At 40.1% G+C, this 24,592-nt stretch overlaps 1 protein-coding gene across 1 annotated transcript in view; it reads left to right on the plus strand.

The window, feature by feature from the left end:
• The window catches only part of LOC132827450 (transmembrane protein 248-like), a 33,129-nt gene extending 8,786 nt beyond the window's left edge, over nucleotides 1-24,343 (plus strand). Inside the window, exons 3-8 of the mRNA XM_060844136.1 lie at nucleotides 10,762-10,837; nucleotides 12,895-13,207; nucleotides 13,782-13,929; nucleotides 20,555-20,717; nucleotides 22,399-22,536; nucleotides 23,291-24,343. Coding sequence (XP_060700119.1) covers nucleotides 10,762-10,837; nucleotides 12,895-13,207; nucleotides 13,782-13,929; nucleotides 20,555-20,717; nucleotides 22,399-22,536; nucleotides 23,291-23,311 — 859 coding nt within the window. The 3' untranslated portion in view covers nucleotides 23,312-24,343. The remainder of the gene's footprint in view (nucleotides 1-10,761; nucleotides 10,838-12,894; nucleotides 13,208-13,781; nucleotides 13,930-20,554; nucleotides 20,718-22,398; nucleotides 22,537-23,290) is intronic.
• Nucleotides 24,344-24,592: the final 249 nt, after the last annotated feature.

The raw sequence follows: 24,592 nt of genomic DNA on the forward strand, positions 1-24,592 counted from the left end.
AGGATCATTGAATATTTTTAAGGCAGGAATAGATGCTTGGCAACAATGGAGTCAAAGGGTAATCTGGTACATGGAAATGAAGTTGAGATCACAATCCAATCAGCTATGACATCTTTAAATAATAGTGTAGGCTCAAAGGGGCTGAAAGACCTTGATATTCCTGTTCATTTGAATGTAATTTAGTCAGAGCAGAATAAAATATGTAAAATTGCTATATCTGGTAGTAACTTAAAAAAAATTCCAGACCTGCTCTTATAGGTGTTTTCTAGTCAACCTTTTCATCAAAGTTCTTACATTCCTTTAGAGCAGATGAGACTTGAACCTAGGCTTCTTGGTCCAAAGGTAGGGATGCTATCACTGCACCACAAGAGCCTACTACGTTTTCTGTTATATGCTCAGGAGTCAGGTTAATCAACCAGAAGTAATTTCCCAAAAGCTACAGTTGTACAGATGAGAACGCATCAAGAATAGTGTGTACATTTCTGGTCTCGTTATTTAGAAGGATGTCAACAAATTTCAGTGTTGAATCATTCACCGATAATCCTGCTGTGACATGCATGTGTACACGTGGACGTCAGATAAGCTGGCCTAGTTATGGTTGTCAGCAGTGGACCAGTTCATTGGCATTCATTGTCCAGCAATTCATGTGAAGAATGAACACTTTAGAAACACTGACCTTGGTCTTGAGGATGAGCTGTGGTGGTGAGAATATTGGAGGAGGAACCATAATAACATTTGACGGTACTACTTATGCTTAGACATTAATGTTGAAGTCCACAAATGATCCTTTCTGCTAAATTGAGAACTATGAAGTGAGTTTTTTGTGGTGGTCAGCAAAAGAGATAGAAAGGCTATTCAAAATGTGTCCACGATAGGACAATATAGGCACTCAATGAATAACTTGCTTAAGATTTTAAAATGTAGGCAAGCAGAAGGCTAGAAGAGCACAGCAAGCCAGGCAGCATCAGGGGGTGGAGAAGCCTGGTGTTTTGGGTATAACCGTTCTTCCATCCCCATTCCTGAAAAAGGGTTATACCCAAAATGTCGGATTTCTTCACTTACTGATGCTTGCTGTGCTCTTCCAGTCTCCTGCTTGTCTAGAAGAAAGTGAGGACTGCAGATACTGGAGATCAGAGCTGAAAATGTGTTGCTGGAAAAACGTAGCAGGTCAGGCAACTTTCAAGGAGCAGGAGAATCGACGTTTTGGGCATGAGCCCTTCTTCAGGAATGAGGAGTGTGCGCCAAGCGGGCTAAGATAAAATTAGGGCGGAGGGACTTGGGAGAGGGGTGTTGGAAATGCGATAGGTGGAAGAAGATTAAGGTGAGAGTGATAGGCCAGAGTGGGGGTGAGGGCGGAGAGGTCAGGAAGAAGATTGCAGGTTAGGAGGGCGGTACTGAGTTTGAGGGAATCGACTGAGACAAGGTGGGGGGAGGGGAAATGAGGAAACTGGAGAAATCTGAGTTCATCCCTTCTGGTTGGAGGGTTTCTAAGCGGAAGGTGAGGCACTCTTCCTCCAGCCGTCGTGTTGCTACGGTCTGGTGATGGAGGAGTCCAAGGACCTGCTTGTCCTTGGTGAAGTGGGAGGGGGGAGTTGAAGTGTTGAGCCACGGGGTGGTTGGGTTGGTTGGTTCAGGTGTCCCAGAGGTATTCTCTGAAATGTTCCGCAAGTAGGCGGCCTGTCTCCCCAATATAGAGGAGGCCACATCGGGTGCAGCAGATGCAGTAAATGATGTGTGTGGAGGTGCAGGTGAATTTGTGGCGGATACGGAAGGATCCCTTCGGGTCTTGGAGGGAGGTAAGGGGGAAGGTGTGAGCGCAAGTTTTGCATGTCTTGCGGTTGCAGGGGAAGGTGTCAGGAGTGGAGGTTGGGTTGGTGGGGGGTGTGGACCTGACAAGGGAGTCACAGAGGGAGTGGTCTTTTCGGAATGCTGATAGGAGAGGGGAGGGAAATATATCCCTGGTGGTGGGGTCTGTTTGGAGTTGGCGGAAATGACGACGGATGATCTGATGTATATGGAAGTTGGTGGGGTGTTAGATGAGGACCAGTGGGTCCTCGCTCTTGGCACTCCTGGCTCCTGCTTGTCTACTTTGGATTCCAGCATCTGCAGATTTTTACAAAAAAGCATGGTACAAAATTAATTACATGGTGACATCATGTACAATGAAGTTGATCACATTTCTGAACCTGAATGTGGAGGTCAGTTGAAGTCTGGCTCAAATAAACTCAAGATTCCAAACCTGGTATATCTGGATCCATTATTGCATACAGAGGAAACTCAATTACCTGGCATTTGATTATCCGAATTTTGGATTATCCAGCAAGATCGCAGGGTCTCAATGTTTAGCTAAACTGTGTTATCTGACATTTGATTATCCAAACAAAACACTGCCCCCCCCCCATGTTGTACGGATAATCGAGGTTCCTCTATATATGGATGCCCAATGCAAACAAAAACAGATCTCCTAAGTCTGCAATGGAGTTGCAGCAAAAATGATATTTCTTTTGTGTTCAAAATTCAAGAGTTGTTATGGAAACATGGCAATCATCTCCTCAATTGGTGTCAAAAGTGGGGTTTTACTGTGCAGTGGCATATACCTATCTCAGAGGCCAGAAGGTCCAGGTTCAAGTCCTACCTGCCTGTGAGATGTGACATATGTTCAACAGGTTGATAAAGTAACTGGGGGTCCTAGCAACATATCTGGCTGGCTTTGCAACCCTTGCTCACTGAGAGACAGTGCATTGTTGTGTAGGAGTTGGAGGTCATGTTGCAGGTACAGGCATTGGTTAGGCCACTTTCTGAATACTGTGTTCAGTTTTAGTCTCCCTGCTGTAGGAAGGATGTTGTGAAACTTAAAAGGGTTCAAAAAAGATTTAGAGGGTTTGAGAAGTGGTGGAGGCTGGTACAATTACAGCATTTAAAAGGCATTTGGTTAGGTATATGAAAAGGGAGGGGTTAGAAGAATATGGGCCAAATGCTGGCAAATGGGACTAGATCAGTTTAGGATATCTGGTCGGCATGGATGAGTTTGACCAAAGAGTCTGTTTCCATGCTGTACATCTCTGAGAACAGCTAAATCTGAACAAGCCGTAAGTTATCTTGGGTTTTTGAACTTCTAGACACTATAGGCCTTTGAGTAATTTGCAAGAAACTAAAGATAATAAGTAGGGGCCATTTTTCCAGTCAATGAATCTTTAATCAGGCATATAACTATATTGAGGGTGACGCAATGGTTAGAGCTGCTGCCTCACAGTGCCAGGAACCCGGGTTTGATTCCACCCTTTGGTGACTCTATGTGGAGTTTGCATGTTCTCCTTGTGTCTGCACAGATTTCTGCCAGATGTTTCAGTTTCCTCCCACAGTCCAAAAATGTGCAGGTTGGGTGGGTTGACCGTGGTAAATTGTCCGTAGTGTCCAGGGCGTGCAGACTGGGTGAGTCAACCATGGTACAGGTGGGCTGGAGGGGATAGGGTAAGCAGCTGAGTCTAGGTAGAATATTCTTTGGAGGGTTAGTACAGACTCGGTGAGCCAAATGACCTCTTTCTGCACTATAGGGACTCTATGATATTCATAATTTAATACATTTACTGTGTTCAAAAGCAGTTTCATTCCCGTGAGTATTTGTATTGTGTACTGTACCTTGCACGAAGGAAGGGGATCGAAGGGTAATGTTAGAGACAACAGCTGGTATATTCCAGTTGGCTGCAGATTCTGAAAGCTTGTATAACTTGTCATCCAATAATAACAACTGATGTGAAGTGAGTGTTTTCTTCTTCTGTGTAAATGCATTTTTACAAGATCTTAGTACAATATGGTACATTTCTAATATGGTTTTTGTTATTTATGACACGCAACTGAAGTCTGTTTTTGATTTTTTTAAAAATAAAGGAACCTGAAGGGGCTTCATCTTCCTTTTCCTCTTCTGTTTATTTTTGTTCTGAAGAAGTATTTTTATATATCCATACAGGTCATGTCTTTTTAAGAAACTAGTTGTCAAGATTGATTTGTTCCTGTACAATACTTTTAGTATAATCTGTTCACCACTGAAATAGGAGTCATCGAATTTTGGTTTTTCTCAAACCGATGCTAGAACTTACAGCTTAGAAATGAAGTCATATGTAGCCAATGTTTACCTTGTTCCCCCCAGAGAATTGGGGAAAAAATAGCTTGGGGCTAATTTTGACATCGACCAATTCAGGCTGTTGAGCAAACCCAGTGTTGTTGGATAGGTTTAAGGATTGGAATGAGAGACTGGGTCAGGTAATGCTTTAGCATCTCCTTACCATAAATTTCATACCGTAAATGGAAACAAATTTAATATGTAGTTATAAACTAGATGCCAAATATCTTAAAAATGTATACCTAATTCCAAAGTATCACATTTTGTTACAGCTGTAAAACAGTATTTGAAATAGAGACGACTTAGCTGCATTTACTTGTTTTGATTAATTGTTTTAAAGACACAGCAGGGTAGCAACTCAAAATCCCAGTTATGATCTAGATCAGGACTTGGCCATAAGTGACCCACAGAGGTCATGTTAGTGTCGTTTAATGTTGAGCTATATCTAGTGGCTTTGGTCTGTTTGTTTGTCCCAAGATCTCTAGCAAAAGAACGTACATCCTCTTTCTTTTGCATCTCATGAAATTAGAACTAAAATTAAGATTTCGATATAGAGATTTACATGAACTGGGGTCTGGGTATTCTGCGAGAAATGTGCTGTGAATGCTGTAATATGTCTCATTAAAATAAAGTTTGTACCCTAACAATTTTATGAAAAGGAAACAATTTGCAGTGCAGCTACAAGCATAATAGATTGCAGGGGGATAAATGGAGCAATACAGTCTAATGCCTTTATTTGTGGCTGAAAGATGACTGCTACGAGGTATATAAGAGTTGCTCAGCGGAATGCAGCTCTGGTTCTTCTTGTGAAGATGTCTTACCTCAGCAGTTCTATTGAAATAAATGAAGCTCAAGAAGCTTTAATAATATATCTTTCATCACAGAAATTAGGTTTGCATTATTTCATAGATCTTCTTTTAGCAGTACATCTTTAGCACTATAAATGCCAAAAACAATTATGGAAGATCAATTGTAACTACATCGTATGATATAAAACAGTTTTTATATTAAATTTATCACCTGCTGTTGGTGCCAATTTGTGACCACTTTTCTGTGGAGCTGATGAAAACTCCTAATTCCTAGTTGATGCCCTAAATTAAATGTTTCCATGCTTTATTTTGAATTGCCTGTGTTTTGTGTAACTTCAGAGCGTCAAGAACTGATGATTGTACCATGTCCCTAAACCTAATATAAAAAATCGTATTTTCCCCCATTCTGATGCTTGAAAAACAAAAGAAAACTGAAAGCTAAAGCAGAATGAGATATTGCTAAAGTTACCTCTGCACACCTAGAAGAAAAGTTCCAAAATTTTAATGCTTTAATTTCAGCAAGTATCAATGAAAAAAAATTAAGCAATTTGAAAGACTTCATTGAGGTAACAACAACATATACAGTGGTTGCATCTGTGTTTTATTTGCCCAAGAGAGTCACTTTATATTCTGTAACTTGCATTGCTTTGTATCATCACCCTATTCTGATACAATTAACTTTCTGTCTGGAAATAGTGATGTCCAACCTGGATTTCAGGGTTAAGTTGTGAGGAGAGACTGTACACTTCAGGCCTGTGTTCTCCAGAATTTAGAAGGATAAGTGGTGATCTGATCAAAGTCTTCAACAGGAATAGACAGGGTAGATAAAGATAAACTCTTTACATTGGTTAGAAATGCTAGAACTAAGCTTCATAGCCTGAGAATTAGGGTCAGACTATTCAGGAAAACATTTAAGAAGCGTTTTTATTTATAAAGGGTCGAATATGTTTGGACCTCTGTTCCACAAATAGAGGTCCAAATTGCTGGATCAATTGCTCATTTTCAATCTGAGATACAGTTTCTTCTTAAGCAAAGGTATTAGGGATATAGGCCAAAGGCAGATATGTAGAGTTGGGCCACACACCAGCCATGATCTAATTGAATAGGCTTGAGAGGCTGAATGGCCTCCTGTTTCTATGTCATTACTGCAAGTTAATTTATTATGAATCAGCATTTGATGAATTAAAAATGACTAAAGATGGAAATCTAATGAAAGCTAGAGCAATGTCATAAAGCTCGAGGACAAAGTCTCTGTTCTTTGGGTTTTTAGCACTTTGGAATTGGCATAGTATTTTATTGTCACTGATGCACTTTACCATTGTGACTTTTCTTCAATGATTATTTTCTTGCCAGAGCAATGATGCTTGACTGTTAACATCTCCTTTGTGAAGATTTTGCAATCTTTGAAGAGGTAAAGATAAAACTAGTGGCAAAACATGCAAAAGTTTTATTGATCAGGAAATCAAACTTTGATATCATCAGGTTAGTTCATTACTAATATTGCAAAATATTAATGTTTATTTTTGCTCATTCCTGCCACTCAAGGGCTTGCTTGTTAATGGAGAGATGGATTGGAGTGGGAAGCACCAGCAATGATCTAGGAACCACTTTTTGTTAGGTTTTCTCCTCTTTTTGCCAAGAAACATCTGGGTTCAATTAGCACCGAAATTGCAAATGAATTAAGGTAGGTTTTTAGTCCATGTCTTTCACTATCATTTTGCTGCGTAATTATAATTACCTCAACAGACTGAAGCAGCTGTGTTCAAATTTTCAGGTAGTTCATCAAAATTTTAAACTCTGAGTACATTCTATAATGCAAACTATAACATCTGAATTCTGAGAGCAATTAATGCCATAAGCCTATATTTCTATCATTGCTTATATAAATTTAGAATCATAAAACACAGGAACTGAAGTATGTTGCTCGACCCATTGAGTCTGCTTCTGCATACAATGAGATCATAGCCAATCTCATAACCTTCAGATTCACTTTCCTGGCTTTTCCCCATAACCTTTCCTTCTCTTACTGATTAAAAGTGAGCGTCCGGCCGGACAGAAGGCGGTAAAAAAGACCCAATGCGCCAAGCCTGCCCATGTGGAGACCACCCTGTCACCTTCCCCCACAACAGACCCACGACCTGCCCCCACCACAGCTCGACAATGCCCCTGCGGTGATGCCAGCATCGCCGTGGTGTGGGAACCCTGACCCCCAAACCCTAATCTGCACCCACTGACCCCACACCCAACCCCTGCTCCGTTACAGAAACCCCTGGGGCTTTACGCCTGCTCCTGACATGGGGGTCCCTGAGCCCAAGCCCCGCACCACCCGGCCACATCCTTGCCCTAACCTGGGGGAAACCACCGCTGCCTTCCTTCCTGCAACAGCTGTAAAAAAAAAACTTGTATGCTTCAATAAAGTCAGACCCTCTTCAAAATTCCATTGAGTTCAAGCACATCCTACTTTTCTTCTTAAGAAAATCCTTCCAGGCCCAGTATCAGCCTAGTGAATCTTCTCTGGACTGCCTCCAGTGCCAGCTCAGAATATTCTACTTGTGATCTAATAGCAAGACCTCCCTACTTTTATTGTCTTTTTCATTGGAAAACAGGACTTTGTATTGTGTGAGAAAGAGAGAACCGAGGTGCAGGTAAAGTTGACTTCGTCACCCAAGAATGTAAATATTTTTTGTAATGAGTGCTGCTGGAAAGAAGTTTGTTTTATTCATTCATGGAATGTGGGAATCGCTGGCTGGGACCAGCATTTATCACTCTTGAAAGGTAGTGGTGAACTGAAGTCTGGCTGTAGGTGTCCCCTTAGTGCTGTTAAGGAGAGGATTCTGGGATTTTGACTCAGTTACATTGAAAAAAACACTGATGCAGTTCCCATTTTGTGTGTGGCTTCAAATAGAGAAATTGTGAAAGTAATTAGACAGCTGAATTAGCTGGGCACTCAGAATATCAGCTGCCAGTTTCGAATTACAGGTATTCGAGCTGAGTATGACTGAAAAATCCCAATTTAAGCAGCGATAACATTGAAAAAAATTAAAAACAAAGCTAATGTCTTTCAAAATTTTCATTGAAAGATGCTATGAACATGAAACTTGTTTTTTGTGATTCTTTTTGTCCATATCTCTCAGGGATCTGGAGTGCAGGTGGATTGATAATATTTGTACGAAAGGGAGACAAATGCTTAGGAAGCTAAAAAGATTGCAAGAATATTAAAAAGTATGTCGCCCTTGGTGATTCACAGGATATGACATTGTTTCATAGCAAAAATATTGGAAGAAATTCTGAATGGGGATTTAGCAACAATACTCATTGAGTGCGATGTTGTCATTAAGTCACAATGGGATAACACAAAGAAACAAAACATGTGAATGAGTAAAGTCTGACAATCGATATTGCAGTTTTAAAATAGATGGTAGACAATGGAGTGATTACAAATCGAAATGGCTACTTTCTGATTGTTTTACAAAGAAAGCAGTAAGTTTTAAGTTGCTGGACATGCTGGGAAAAGGATGCTTAGGAATTTTTTTGCTTTGTATAGTAAAGGGAATATGATCTATTGTCATTTTAGATTTTTTTATTCAAAAAAGAAAAAAGGGAACCTGTTATCATCTAATATGGTCTGCAAGAATGTCTGAGTTCCAATGGAATGAGGGAACAATTGATGGACGTGTTAATTGAGTTTGAGCTTGCAGTATAAATATGGAGACCTAGTAATCAGTGGTGAGTTTTATAGGGTGTGGTTAACTGAAATTAAACGTGGACTTGAGTTCTGTTTAAATAGTTATCATTTGAACTATAACAATCATCACTGTACATGAGGTGGTGACAAAGAGCTGGATGCCATCTCTCTGCATGTTGCCTTTCTAGTAATGTTGCCAAAGGACACCATAAAGATGTGAAATTGGAAGCTGTTAGCAAACATTAGAGGTAAAGGTTTAGCATCTCGCAAAAAATATAGAAAAGGTAGTCTAGCTATGATCAGCTAGAAAATAATGGAATCAAATGAGTGCAGTCTCCCCCAGCTGGATGATTGAAGAGAGACATTCCGAGGAAAATATTGTGGTCAATTGTGTCAAAGTCCGCAGACAGATTGAGAAGGCTGGGAGAGGATAGTTTACCTTTGTTAACATAGAGGATGTCATTTGTGACTTTTATAAGAGCAATTTTAAGACTATGGAAGAGACAGAAATGTGATTGAAGTGACTCTAAGAAATATATGCATGGATTTAGCAGGTGGTAACTGATTCAAGGACTTTGAAGAGGTGAAAGAGATTAATTTGGAGCAGTTTGTAAAGGCATGCTGGTAAGCACCTTTTTGTTTAAATATAGGTTAAATAATTGTTTAAAGATCCTTCCATACACTTGATGTGTGGTAAAATTGAGGTAAAAGAAGATAAATGTGGAAGTTTGAATTGTTTAACAGTAGGAATTATAATAGTGGAGCTGAATATCAGAAATACGGGTTGGATTAGATGTTGTACACATTTTAGGATCAGGATAATGTATAATTGCTGTTTCTAGTAGCATGCAAAGCAACCAAGTATAAGTTGATATTGTACTTTTCAGATTTGATCAATGTTGTATTTTTCCAATGGAAATGCTTCTGCTTTAACAGAGAAGTACACAGATTAGTTTTCTTGTCAATGGAAGGCTATCTGTACTTCAGACCAAACAGCACTGACCCAGGTGCAGTGAGTATAACGGTTATATTAGTTACAGGGAAGTTGGTCTGATGAGATCTGTTTGTGGTTGGGTTATTTTCCTTCCATCATTCTACAGCTGAGGTAGTAGCTGTGACTGAGAAGATCACAAAAAAGAAAAGGAACTGATCAACTAAGCAATACTTCTTTGATTCTGTTTACAGTCGCAGCACCATCACTGCCCCTCTCCAATCAAATACTGCAGCACAAGCTGAGAGGTGTGGTGTTGCCTGATTTGGGAGCTTTTTTTTACAATAGCTGACTGAAATTAGTCTGCTATGTTGTCTGCCAGATACATCAACTAATCTTTAGTATTGTAAGAGTCTTGACCTCTTTAAACATTGCATCTGCCTAAATGTTATTCTTTTAACATATCTCTTTTTTTATATATATTAAAATATCCCAGAATGTTGAAATGTTATGCTTTCTCCCAAACATTGTGGAGTAAAGTCAAGCAAAGGACCTACGTTGGACTGTTTTCTGACCTTTTCTGTTAAGTACAGGTGCATGGACATTTTATCGAGATAGCAGAAACATCTGTGATTTTTCCAAACATGGTTGAATAACTTGCTGGTATGGCCAAAGAACCACAAACCATCAAAACAAAGTTAGCATAGTGAGAGGATTGGGCACAGTGAGAGAATTGAATTTTACTTCATGGGCAGAATATTGATGCAGTTCACTGGATTTGAACAGATTGTGCTGAGACCGGTGGGAAGCCAGTCTATGGTTGCCATTCCAGTCACTGCAGTGCCAATGAGAGGTGACCTAAGCCCAAATTAGACACTCCACCAAAAGCAAAATTAATCAGATGATGAATTTCATATTCTGCCAGCTCCAGAATGCTTACAGTCTAACATTAGATAATTTGTTTAGTTGGTGAACACTGCTATGAACTTGAACACCATTTAGCAAATGAGCTAGAGAAGACTCACTCCTTTTATACATAAATTCTATTATATATATTTAGATGTCACCAGCATTGACTCATTTTGTTCCATGTATTTAAACTGTTTTCAATCCAGTTGTAATCAGCTTTCATCATGATAACATGGCATCTGTTGGAAAATGTGAAGTATTTTGTTCTCCAACGACCACCAATGATTTTATTTATTTTGAGCATCAGCTCTTTAGGCATCGCTTTCTTCAGTCTTGGGATCTACATCCAGTCACATGAAGTCTCCAATCCTGATGTGCCTAAGGTACTTGCAAAGATGAAACAAATTATTTTATTATATGATTGTTATATGCTGCTTATAACTAGTAAAGCAGAACTCCATGGCCTGTTTTTCCCACTCTGTCTACACGGAGTTCATGGAATAAATGAGAATGTAAAATTGTTGAGGTACATAATCAGTTTTCTTCTTGCACTTGCACCTGCAGTTGGATATTTTGGGAACTGTATTGTTGCAATTGACATAACTCGTGTTTGTTAGAATCTGTGTCCTGTATGTTACTAATAGAAGTTACTAAAGTTTTATTTCTGAAGGCAATTCCCTGATCTGTGTTAAATTAGTTCATTTGAGCTACGATGACAAGACTTCAATTACAATTGGTCTCTATATGTCAGCCAAGGATTAGTGGTGGTAGTTGTATCTCATAGTCTTGAATTACGTCCCCAACACTAACTTAGATGTGTAATCTCTTCTGCCCCTTCGAATTTCCAGATAGGATGTTTAGATAGAGATTTGTGTGCTCTGTCAGGTGTATGTGAAAGATTCAATGATGAGCAGGGCTTCCCTCACTATAATGACTTAATGACTATATTTGCTCTACAGCATTTATGTCTTAGCACCATCAGGAATAGACTATCCCAGTGTTGTTTGTGGATTCTTGCTTTGATACACAACTGCAGTGTTTGTTGATAGTACAGATAATTACAGAGCAGTACTGTCCACTACAATAGTATTCTGGGTCCCAGGCTCATGTTTTGAGCACATGAGTTTGAATCCCATCCTGTCAGATGGTGAAATTTGAACTTAATAAAAATCTGCTTAATGGCAACTGTGTTGTTTGTTGTAAAAACCCATCAACTCACTGGTATCCTTTAGGGAAAGAAAAAAAGCCATCCTGATCCAGCATACATGTGACTTCAGACCCGAATGTGGATGACGCTGAACTGCTGGATGGCCAGTAAATGGTGGTCTAGCCAATAATGCTTATATCCATGAACAAATTTTCAAAAAAAGTACTATGCTGCAAAAGTGATTCATTGTATTTCACCAAATTTGCTTTTGTGCAGCATTTTTCATGCCTGTGAAGCATTTTGAGACATCCAGAGAATTTAAAAGATACATAAATTGAAAAGCATAAGTTGAATTTATCTTGGATAAATTAGACTGATTCCAATTTCTAAGTGCTATCCAATGGTCTTAATAAAAACACATTTCCACATCGATGTTGAATGAGGACAGGATTGGAGTTGGCTCTGCTGCTCTTCCTGAAAATCTTTGTGATACTTGCTGTTTAATCAAAGCATGAAGGGGAATGTCTTGATGAGTTGTGGGAGGACTGATGGTGCAACATAGCTATACACAAAAAAAAAATTGTGCCTTCAGAAAATGGAGCCAAGGACAACTTCCTGATCTACTATCTATCTTTTGTGTCCCCCTATGCCCTTGCTACTTTCTTCACTACTTGAGACCACTGTGCTGGAGTATGGCTTAATCGGAGCTGACAGTCCTCTGAGCCAGTCCTTCTTACCATACTTCACATGCAATCTACAGTGGTGATGGCTAGCAATCTTGTTAACTAAGGCCCTTGCAATTGAGACCATAGCATGCAACGTAAAAATGCAGGGTAACAGGATAATGATGAGAATTGGGAGCTGAAACTTAATGTTCTAGGGAGGATGAAGGTTAGATCAACTGTAGCACTGCAGCTAGTTGGAATCAATATACTGTAACTCGGTGAAGAAGCCTGAAACATTCAAGACTATTGTTTAGTGGAATGGGAGAGAAATCATCTAGGATTTGCATTCTTGATCATGTTCCCACTGCTATCTATTGACATGTTTGTGTTGTTCACATATGGTAGACACAATTTTGGTCATGAAAACTTAGTTAATTTTGGGACAACATTTGCCTCAACTGGCATAAACAATTGCCCTATGAGTGATTCATCAAGGCTGAGAAATCATATCAGAACTTCACTCAGTATGTTGAGAAGTTGAGGGAGGAAAAAGCTTAAGATTTGATGTTGGTGAGAAGTAATAATTTTTAAAATGAGAGGTAAATATATTTGTTGTTTTTTGATGTAGGCATGGAATACAGTTCTGCAATCTCTCAGTGAACTAGAATTCTGTCTGCCTGAAAATGAAAGCCTGTGGCAGACTAGCACACAACCTCTATCTTTTGGACGGGGTTCTGTAAGGAGACGACCAGACCCGGATCCTTTAGTCCATACAACAACAAGGCAACCCGTAACCACGATTGCTTTTACCCGAGACTTACCAGAGAGTGTCTCTGTACTACTGCCAATCACCTTTGATTCAAATGAACCATTAAAAAGATCTTCTAGTGACATAACTCGTCTCCATGCTGTGGTAGATGGAAAACTGCTGGGCCTGGAAGGTAAGTGTGAAATGTACAGTGGCAGTCCTTTCTGAACTGACAACCTAGGGCAAGTTTAAAAGTGGAAATACCAACTATAATTTTGCGCTTCTGCATTGTTTTAATTGTTAGAAAATCTCAGGTTGTTGACTACAGAAACAGATTAAAACTATGATAAATTCACATTTTCTCTTTGTCAAAGCTTTTGATAATTTTTAATGGCTCCCTACTTTGGATCAGTCTCCATTGTAAATAGGATAAAACTTTATAGAGGGCCCACTGCAATACAAGTAGTAGGTTACAATTGTAACCTGTGCACAATCTCCTCCCTATCCTAATTAATTTTTGTGTTAACTCTAAATTTTACCAATTTACGTTTGTTGTCTTAAATCTAAGTCTTGTAAATTTGGATCTTCTATCCAGTTTTGCGTAAAAAACAAAAATGGCTAGAAAATATGACAGTATGGTAACTAAACTCACTGATCTGTTTATTGTGTTCAAACCTTCACTTACAAAATTTTTAAGCAGTTTTTAATTAGAAGTTATTGACATTATTTTTGACTGCTTGTTTACTGCCAACTTCTTTCTGTTTCAGATTCTAAAGCAAAGGAGGTTATTAATATCATGCTGGTGTCGCCATGGCCACCTGAACATAACCTTTCGCAAATAAACTCCTCAAATAATATGAATCCCCTTACATGCATCACAATGTCTGCGCCTGCACATGTACTTCCCCAGGCAAGGTCAGTGAAAATGACCTGAGAGAAGTCTGCCTGTTTTTTTTTGTTTGCTTTTTGGTTGAGTCAGAAATTTGAAGATTCCTACTCTTTACTCAGGAACCTTATGTTATATTTTATCAAACTAATGCACGAAAAGGCTGAGCAACTTGTAGTAACAAAAGGTGAAAGGCAGGGGAGCATGGATACAAACTTGTTAGGTCCTAATGAAAGATTCCTACCTAAAACAACAACTCCCCTGCTCCTCTGATCCTGCTTGACCTGCTGTGCTGTATTCAGCTCTATACTTTATTTACTCTGACTTTCCAGCATCTGCATGCCCCTTTAGAAATACTGTATAATCCGTTATTGATGAACAATTTGTTGCAAGTAGACCTGCTACATATTTAACCAGGTTTCCAATATTATAATGCTATCTCTGAAAAATGTGCAAATAGGACTGACTATGGGTGATTAGATGAAGGCACTGAAGTTGTATTATTGGACTTTCAACCATCTTGCCAAAGTGACTTGCATTTCATGATAATGAACCTCCTTTATTCTGCCCCTACAGGATTCACTGTAACTGTAAATTGCACTGTAGGGTTCTCACCATAAATTTAGCTAAACTTTATACCCTTTACTTGCTCCTAAATGCAGTGCAGGAATTCCTACTGTCTGCTGTCCACAAAGCCCCATTCTTTCTCGCCAGTACATGATTGGTGCTGCAGGTTCATTCCTTAGGCTGAATCAATTACTTCTGGTGTATCTCACTGTTTCTTTGTGAAAGCACCTGGACCAAAGATTGAATTGTTGCTTTGGAGTACAAAACTCCAAAAGTTATTTTGTCCTGCTTACCAGATGTCTTGCCTCGAGAGAAAACTGCAGTGCAGCCACCACTGCTTATTTCAGGCAGGTTTATGTTACTATGCTTCTCAAACAGCAATCTACATTTGAAATGAACCTCTATAACCAGTGAAAAAATAAGTCTCACTTTATTTTGTAATCTGTCTCAAATAAAATTTAAAAAAAATAATAGTTTGTATATTAAAAGGGCACTGAAATTTATATTTAAATTACAGTTCTATAAGATGATAAGAAATAGGAACAGAAGTAGGTTGTTCAGCCCCTCCAGCCAGCTCCACTATTCATTTAGATAATGGCTGATCTGACACTCTGCACATCCATGATCCCGATTCCCCTACACATCCCGTCTATTTCAGCCTTACATATACACAAGGACTCTGCCTCCACAGCTGTTTGTGTCAGAGTTCCAAAGTGCCTCAACCCTCTGAGAGAAGAAATTCTTCCTCATCTCAGTGTTAAATTGGCACCCCTTAATTCTGAGACTATGCCCTCTGGTCCTAGACACTCCCGCGAGAGGAAGCATCCTCTCAGCATTTACTCTGTTAAGTCCCTTAAGAATATTACATTTCAATTATATCACCTCTCATTCTTCTAAATTCCAATGAGAGTCCCAACCAGTTTAGCCTTTGCTCATAAGACAATTTGCCCATACCAGGAATCAATCCATTAAACTTCGTCCGAACCTCCCCAATGAAATTATATCTTTCCTTAAATAAAGAGACCAAATGGCTCTCATTACTCCAGATGTGTTCTCACAAACACCTTGTACAGTTGCAATTAGACTTCCCTATTCTTATACTCCAACCCTCTTGAAATAAGAGCCAACATTCCAATAGCCTTCCTGATTACCTGCTGCACCTGTATACTAGCTTTCTGTGTTTCATGCGCAACTATCCCTAATCCTTTTCGAGCTGTAGATTTCTGCACTTTTTCTCCACTCCTGTTTGTTTTCAGTAAAGCACTCTGTAATTGTTGCCAGGACCACTATTTTTCTGACAATATGGATGCAAAAATTAGCTCACTGTTCTTAGCGCATGCAACTCTAGCTTATATCAGGACATTGCTCTGCAGCTGTAATATCAAACACACTGAATGACTGTACGGCAGCATTACCATAATCTCTCCCAGGCCCCATTCTCTCTCCTTGTCATTACAGCCATGTCATCAATTGATGTTGTTTTCATGGGGAATATCATGATCAAAGGGATTAAAATTGAACTTGCCATGTCATTCAGCCAACTCCTCGTCTCTGATAGAGGGAAATTGAATCTAGTGCAGACATGGTCCTCGACCTGCTCCCTCCCTCTTTCTCTCTTAGAGTCATAGAGATATACAGCACTGAAACAAACTCTTTGGTGCAACCTGTCCATGCCGACCAGATATTCCAACCCAATCTAGTCCCACTTGCCAGCACCTGGCCCATATTCCTCCAAACCCTTCCTATTCATATACCCATCCAGATGCCAGTTAAATGTTGCAATTGTATTAGCTTTTACCACTTCCTCTGGCAACTCATTCCATACATGTACCACCCTCTGCATGAAAATATTGCCCCTTAGGTCTCTTTTGTATCTTTCTCCTCTCACTCTAAACTTATGTCCTCTAGTTCTGGACTTGCCCACCCCAGGGAAAAAACTTTGTCTATTTATCCTATCCATGCCCCTCATGATTTTGTAAACCTCTATAAGGTTACCCCGCAGCCTCCAATGCTCCAGGGAAAACAGCCCCAGCCTGTTCAGCCTCTCCCTATAGCTCATACCTCCAGCCTTGGCAACATCCTTGTAAATTCCAAGTTTGTGAAAAGATTTGTAGCTCGGGTGCTCGTTGTTGTGGTTCTGTACACCGAGCTGGGAATTTGTGTTGCAGACGTTTCGTCCCCTGTCTAGGTGACATCCTCAGTGTTTGGGAGCCTCTTGTGAAGCGCTTCTGTGATGTTTCCTCTGGCATTTATAGTGGCTTGTCTCTGCTGCTTCTGGTTGTCAGTTCCAGCTGTCCATTGCAGTGGTCGGGATATTGGGTCCAGGTCGATGTGCTTATTGATTGAATCTGTGGATGAGTGCCATGCCTCTAGGAATTCCCTGGCTGTTCTCTGTTTGGCTTGTCCTATAATGAAGGGCTTTTGCCCGAAACGTCGATTTCACTACTCGTTGGATGCTGCCTGAACTGCTGTGCTCTTCCAGCACCACTGATCCAGAATCTGGTTTCCAGCATCTGCAGTCATTGTTTTTACCTTGTCCTATAATAGTAGTGTTGTCCCAGTCGAACTCATGTTGCTTGTCGTCTGCGTGTGTGGCTGCTAAGGATAGCTAGTTGTGTCGTTTTGTGGCTAATGGAGAATTCACCACAAAGGTATACAGGAAAGCCACACACACAGACCAAGTCCTGAACTATGAAAGCAACCGCCCCAACACACACAAAAGAAGTTCTATCAAGACACTGTTCGAAAGGGCCACAACACACTGCAGTACACCAGAATTGCAAAAAGAGGAAAAAGAACACCGATACAATGTATTTGCCAAAAACAGATACTCGCGCAATTTCATGAACAGATGCCTAAGGGAAAGACAACGGAACGAGGACATGCCGCAACCCAAAGGACTAGCCACAGTACTATACATCAAGAGCATTTCCGAACTGACAGCCAGACCACTGCGACCACTAGGACTCATAACAGCACACAAGCTAACAGCCACTCTCAGACAACAACTCACCAGAACGAAGGACCCGATACCTAGCATGAGCAAAACCAATGTAGTGTACAAAATCCCATGCAAGGACTGCACAAAACACTACATAGGACAAACAGGAAGACAGCTAACGGTCCACATCCATGAACACCAACTAGCCACGAAACGACACGACCAGCTATCCTTAATAACCACACACTCAGATGACAAGCAACATTAGTTCAACTGGGACAACACTACTATTATAGGACAAGCCAAACAGAGAACAGCCAGGGAATTCCTAGAGGCATGGCACTCATCCATAGATTCAATCAATAAGCACATTGACCTGGACCCAATATACTGACCACTGCAACGGACAGCTGGAACTGACAACCGGAAGCGGCAGAGAAAAACCACTATATATGCCAGAGGAAACATCACAGGAGGCTCCCAAGCACTGAGGATGTCACCTTGACAGGGGGACGAAACGTCTGCAACACAAATTCCCAGCTCAGCGAACAGAACCACAACAATTCTTGTAAATCTTTGCTGAACCTTTTCAAGTTTAACACATCTTTTCGATAGGGAGGACACCAGAATTGTAAGCAATATTCCAACAGTGGCCTAACCAACATCCTGTACAGCCGCAACATGAACACCCAACTCTTGAACTCGACACTCTGACCAATAAAGGAAAGTCACTTTCACTATCCTATCTACTTGCAACTCCAGGAGCTATGAACCTGCACTCCAAGGTCTCTTTGTTCAGCAACACTCCCTAGGACATTACCATTAAGTGTATAAGTCCTGCTAAGATTTACTTTCCCAAAATACAGCACCTCACATTTATCTAAATTAAACTCCATCTGCCACTTCTCAGCCTCCTTTTGTTTATCTCTCTCTTCCATCACCCCAACAAAAAGAGAGAATTTTCAAATTTGATGCTATTCAATGTCTCTATAAATTTGCACCAACACATTTTGAAAAATTGAAGTCCTTTACTAGCATACTGGCTTACCTTCAGCAGCTCCAATCATCTTGTGTAAAACATCGTGTTTGTAGTGAGGATAATTAATTTTCTTTTTTTTAATCCCTTTTCCAGCTGCAATCAGTGCTGATTAGTTTTAACATGATACAGATGACTGGGATTTTATAAATACGATATAATTGCATATTGATATGATGTAAAGTGTTGAATAACTGAGGTAAAAACAATGACTGCAGATGCTGGAAACCAGATTCTGGATTAGTGGTGCTGGAAGAGCACAGCAGTTCAGGCAGCATCCAAGGAGCAGCGAAATGGGCGTTTCGGGCAAAAGCCCTTCATCAGGAATAAAGGCAGTGAGCCTGAAGAGTGGAGAGATAAGCTAGAGGAGGGTGGGGGTGGGGAGAAAGTTGCATAGAGTACAATGGGTGAGTGGGGGAGGGGATGAAGGTGATAGGTCAGGGAGGAGAGGGTGGAGTGGATAGGTGGAAAAGGAGATAGGCAGGTAGGACAAGTCCGGACAAGTCATGGGGACAGTGCTGAGCTGGAAGTTTTGAACTAGGGTGAGGTGGGGGAAGGGGAAATGAGGAAACTGTTGAAGTCCACATTGATGCCCTGGGATTGAAGTGTTCCAAGGTGGAAGATGAGGCGTTCTTCCTCCAGGTGTCTTGTGGTGAGGGAGTGGCGGTGAAGGAGGCCCAGGACCTCCATGTCCTTGGCAGAGTGGGAGGGGGAGTTGAAATATTGGGCCACGGGGCGATTTGGTTGATTGGTGCAGGTGTCCCGGAGATGTTCCCTAAAGCGCTCTGCTAGGAGGCGCCCAGTCTCCCCAGTGTAGAGGAGACCGCATTGGGAGCAATGGATACAATAAATGATATTAGTGGAACGCCCCTGGTGCTCACCTTCCATCCTATCAACCTTCGCATAAACCAAATCATCTGCCAACATTTCCGTCACCTCCAAAAAGACCCCACCACCAGGGATATATTTACCTCCCCACCCCTTTCCGCCTTCCGCAAAGACCGTTCTCTCCATGACTACCTGGTCAGGTCCACGCCCCCCTAAAACCTACCCATCCTGGCACCTTCCCCTGCCACCGCAGGAACTGTAAAACCTGCGCCCACATCTCCTCCCTCACCTCTATCCAAGGCCCTAAAAGAGCCTTCCACATCCATCGAAGTTTTACCTGCACATCCACTAATATCATTTATTGTATCCATTGCTGGGCGCCTCCTAGCAGAGCGCTTTAGGGAACAACTCCGGGACACCCGCACCAATCAACCACACCGCCCCGTGGCCCAACATTTCAACGCCCCCTCCCACTCTGCTGAGAACATGGAGGTCCTGGGCCTCCTTCACTGTCACTCCCTCACCACAAGACGCCTGGAGGAAGAACACCTCATCTTCCACCTCGGAACACTTCAACCCCCGGGCATCAATGTGGACTTCAACAGTTTCCTCATTTCCCCTTCCCCCACCTCACCCTAGTTCAAAACTTCCAGCTCAGCAGTGTCCCCATGACTTGTCCGGACTTGTCCTACCTGCCTATCTCCTTTTCCACCTACCCACTCCATCCTCTCCTCCCTGACTTATCACCATCATCCCCTCCCCCACTCACCCATTGTACTCTATGCTACTTTCTCCCCACCCCCACCCTCCTCTAGTTTATCTGTCCACGCTTCAGGCTCACTGCCTTTATTCCTGATGAAGGGCTTTTGCGCGAAACGTCGATTTTCGCTGCTCCTTGGATGCTGCCTGAACTGCTGTGCTCTTCCAGCACCACTCATCCAGAATTGAATAACTGAGTCTGCCAAAAATAACTGGTGCACTTAAGGTGGTATTTGTTTACTTTTGTAATTGCCATCTTTAAGGAAGGCATAGCTTATAATAATAAAGATGATACAAATGATAGAAACTGTATGTACTGACTGCTAACAGTTTTTTTTTCTTGCAATTAATACTACATCTTTATTTAATACTACACTTTTAAATGATGTACTCTTTGGGATTTTTTGTGATCTCAGCCATCACTCTAACATTCTGTTTTGCATTGTGCCATGTGGTATCTTGTTTGGTAAACCTCATCCTTGTTGAGAAAATTTTTTTCATTTTTGTCTTTTGTTTCTGTCAGATACCTTCCCTCCTGTAACTTAGAAAATATCACTGATACATTATTGTATCAAAATACACTAGCAAAAATTTCAGAGAAGACGCCTTCACAAAGTCACACTCCTGCTCAGTGCTACAAAGTACAGGACAAACCTGAACGTAAATTTCTCATTTTGCTATCAAAGGTAAGAGTTAGTTATAAAAACATATATCCTCCTCTATTTTGGTTAATACCACTTTGCTAAAATCTGTTATAATATACACATGTACATTTTTTTGTATGTAAATCAATCACTTCTTTCCAAAATGACTCATCTATCAAATTTCTGATTCGTCATAACAATAGAACAAAGTATAATCTAGCAACTGGTTCTTGCTGATAGAGAGAGTGGAGGGAAATCTGAAATTTAAGTCTACTGCAGAACTTTCAATGAACTAAGATCCATGAACCAGGTCAGAAAATGATGTAGGTCTTGAGAAACTAATGTATAAAACTCTTTTTAAACAGGCATGTATTTATTGTAAGTGATCCTTGAAATAATGTCTCTTAATGTATTCTACTATATTAATTTATCCATGTATAGATATTTAGTGAAAATTTCTTAGATTATTAGCTGAGAGTTACGGTCCAATCACTAAGTTTTCAGAGTGTCACCGAACAAGCTGGGCACTTTTCTAGCTATCACACACAGATGTAGAGGACCCAGGCATCTGTGGGCTAATATGGCTTGCTGAATATTTCAAGGTAATCTTGACCTTGACCTCTGCCTCAACTTAATTTTGCAAGATGCTCCTGTAATCTGCAAGCCATCACTTACATATGGCACATCTGGAATGCCCAACTGAAGAAATCAGAAAGTCAGGATGAAGATATGCCCTGTGTTTTTGGGCCTTATGATGCTTTCCTTTGATGATCTTGTAAGGGATGGGTAAAGGACATTCCCTCAAAAGACCACCTGGGAAATTTGGGGTTAAACTAAATCCCAGCCTAATTATCATCTGTCTGGTATACTGCCAGCAACTTGTGGAATTTCATCAGAATCAATGTTGATTGACTCAACAATGTTTACTCATGGCTATGTTTCCAGTTTTGAATGTAAAGGCATTCAAACATTAAAGGGTGGACGCTAGGAAATTGTTTCCGTTAAGCGAAGAGACTAGGACCCATGGACACAGCCTTAGAATTAGAAGGGGTCAATTCAGAACAGAAATGCGGAGATTTTTCTTCAGCCAGAGAGTGTTGGGCCTGTGGAATTCATTGCCGCAGAGTGCAATGGAGGCCGGGTCACTAAATGTCTTCAGGGCAGAGATTCATAAATTCTTGATGTAAGGAATTAAGGGGAGAATGCTGGTAAGTGGAGTTGAAATGCCCATCAACCATGATTGAATGGTGGAGTGGACTCGAAGGGCTGAATGGCTTTACTTCCACTCCTATGTCTCATGGTCTAATGGTCTTAAATTTGGTAGATCATATCAAATGTGTTTCAGATATATTTTAATTATTTCAGGTGTCAGGGCTTTTGAAAGTGACACTTTCATTATTAAACTATTTTTGCCATTCTTTCCCTCTTTCCTGTTGAATGTTGATTATTCATGTTGAGGTACTTGCCCAATTACTAGCTGCCCTCCAGAGTCTTACCCAGTTGACCACTCTCATAAATTACAATGGAAATGCATCCATCCCCTTTCAAAACCACGGGCATTAAAACAAATTGTATCACTGCAATGATTTTAGCTGAGGCTGCAATCTTCTACTCTGTATGATTTACTTCTAAACTGGTTGATACCTTTGTTCTTCCAGGAGTGGAGACTGATTAATTCACATTGCCATTTATATTTTAAGTGATTTTTCTTTTCTCTCTGTAGGAAGACCGTATTCTTTGCAGTCAGCACTTACTGAGGTCCAGTTTCATTTTGCTTCTGCTGGCTCTTGTAATCTTCTGTTTATGTGTAGCATGTGGCCTGAGAAAGAAAAAGAGGCACAAAATAATGAACCTACGCAAGGTAACTAGACTCATTTGATAAAACTTAAGCCTTTTGTCAGTAAAGTAGATGTTATTAGTTTACAACTTCATGCAAGATATTCATCATCTATGCTGTGGATATAGTTGGGAAGAAATTAAGAATTTTTTTTTGTTCAGGATGAGGATTGCAGTAGTAGAGGCGAGTGGTTTGTTGGCAAAACGAACTTGGATTTTAGTGAACACCCGAGAAATAGCAGTGTCTTGATGGAGCTGAGCATGGAGACTAAGAAGTTGTCATGTTAAAATGCGTTAATTTGGAAAATGTGAGCAGCAATAGGATCATTGAACCAGCATTTAAAATGGAACAGAACGGAACAGGGTGTTTTGTCAATTTTCAGTCAGTTTTGCTTTTTGGATATCCTGAGTTTTCTTTCTTGCAAATCTATGATCTTTGGAGTGAGTAAGAATGATTCACCAATAGATCCAATTATTTTAACCCTTTTCATGCATTTCACAAATCTCGCAACTGTTTTAGTCAGTATGTTGGAAGTATGAGGAAAAGTAATAGAGTAGGGGCTTTACTCTCAATTGCAATCCTTTGTCCGTGCTGAATATGCAGATGGAAGAGGTTAGCATTGCCTTTGTGTGTGCAGGTTTTAAAATGAAGCATGTCTGCAATTGAAGGGTGACACAACTATTCAAACTACATTCCCGATGATTTGCTGTATTTGGGAGAGGGAGAAAATGTGCAGTATGTTCAAAGTATTTACAGCGTTTCTTTGTTGTTGTTCTAGGCTCATCTTCTAGAAATGTGATGTAGTCCAACTTCTCATTTGTTGAGAGTAAAAATGTATGGATTACTTTGGAAGATGGGAATATCTCTAACTGAATACCGTTGCAAGTTTTCCAAAAGGAAGTTACCAAAGGACCACATTAAATTTGTGCTGTTCTCCTTAAAACAATTTTTTGAAACCAATAGGATTTGCCTTTAGTACAATTTAATTAGTTGTGATTGTGCTGGCTGTAATACTACATTAAACGTTTGAATTGTGTACAATCTACCTAATCCCCTCTCCTTTTTCCCACAATTCAAAAGTATCTTAAAATTTTAAAATTTTGATTAAACTAGATTGTAATAACTTATTTATAAAATGTTTTGAAAACTGAGATTCTGCTACTTTGTTTTTACATTTCATTAAATATTTACCATAATTACAATGATTGTTAATTTGTTAATATGCCCTATATGTTTTGAATGTTGTTAAGCCATTGTCATGAAGAAACACAAGTGTTTAATGTCTTGATGGTGTGTTTTGTAAATTCTGTTCAACGTTTCAGATGGGATTATTATCCACATTGTGTGCATGCCATGTGTGTGAAGATTTGTAGCCTCTTTGTCTCCATGTTGCACGTCTTGTGAATTTCCTAGTGTCCTTTCAGAATTGTCATGGTCTTGGACAGGAAACTGTGAAGGTGTTTAAAAAAATTGCATGTATGTCCTAATGGTCAAATACATCCCAATGTATTTGAATGAGATTTCTAAAATGTGCAAAGACACAGCAGTTAACAACAATGGCATGTGCACACCAAATTTATCGATACAGTAAGGATCTTTTTAAAAGCAAAATGCTTTTGTTTGTTTTGCTCTGACATCATCAAATTTCAGGATTTTTGTAAAGGTACCCAATCAGTTTCAAACCACACTGATTATTTGAAGTTGGACTCTTTAAGCCACTGTTAAGACATGGTGCGACCCTTTCTTCTTGTAACAAATTTGTGGTGGTCGTTCTGTATTTTTATGTTTGTATTTGTGTGAACTGATAAAAGAAATTTCAGACAATTGCTAAGATCTGATTGTAGATGTGAATTTGCCCCTTGTTAGTTCTTTTCTTTCACCACATTAACATGTATATCTTCATTCTTTTACATTTTTGCCTCCTACTTGATAATGTTTCTTTGCCCCTAAATGCTACAAGTCATGGTTAATATTCCTGGCATAAATGTGTGGATTCTGATGTAATTGTATAGCATTGAAACTAGATAGATATTAGGGTTCAGTTTGTGTACTTGTTCTAAAGGTTAATGGTCAACAAAAG

This window comes from Hemiscyllium ocellatum, chromosome 24 (assembly GCF_020745735.1).
Source record: "Hemiscyllium ocellatum isolate sHemOce1 chromosome 24, sHemOce1.pat.X.cur, whole genome shotgun sequence".
NCBI lineage: Eukaryota > Metazoa > Chordata > Chondrichthyes > Orectolobiformes > Hemiscylliidae > Hemiscyllium > Hemiscyllium ocellatum.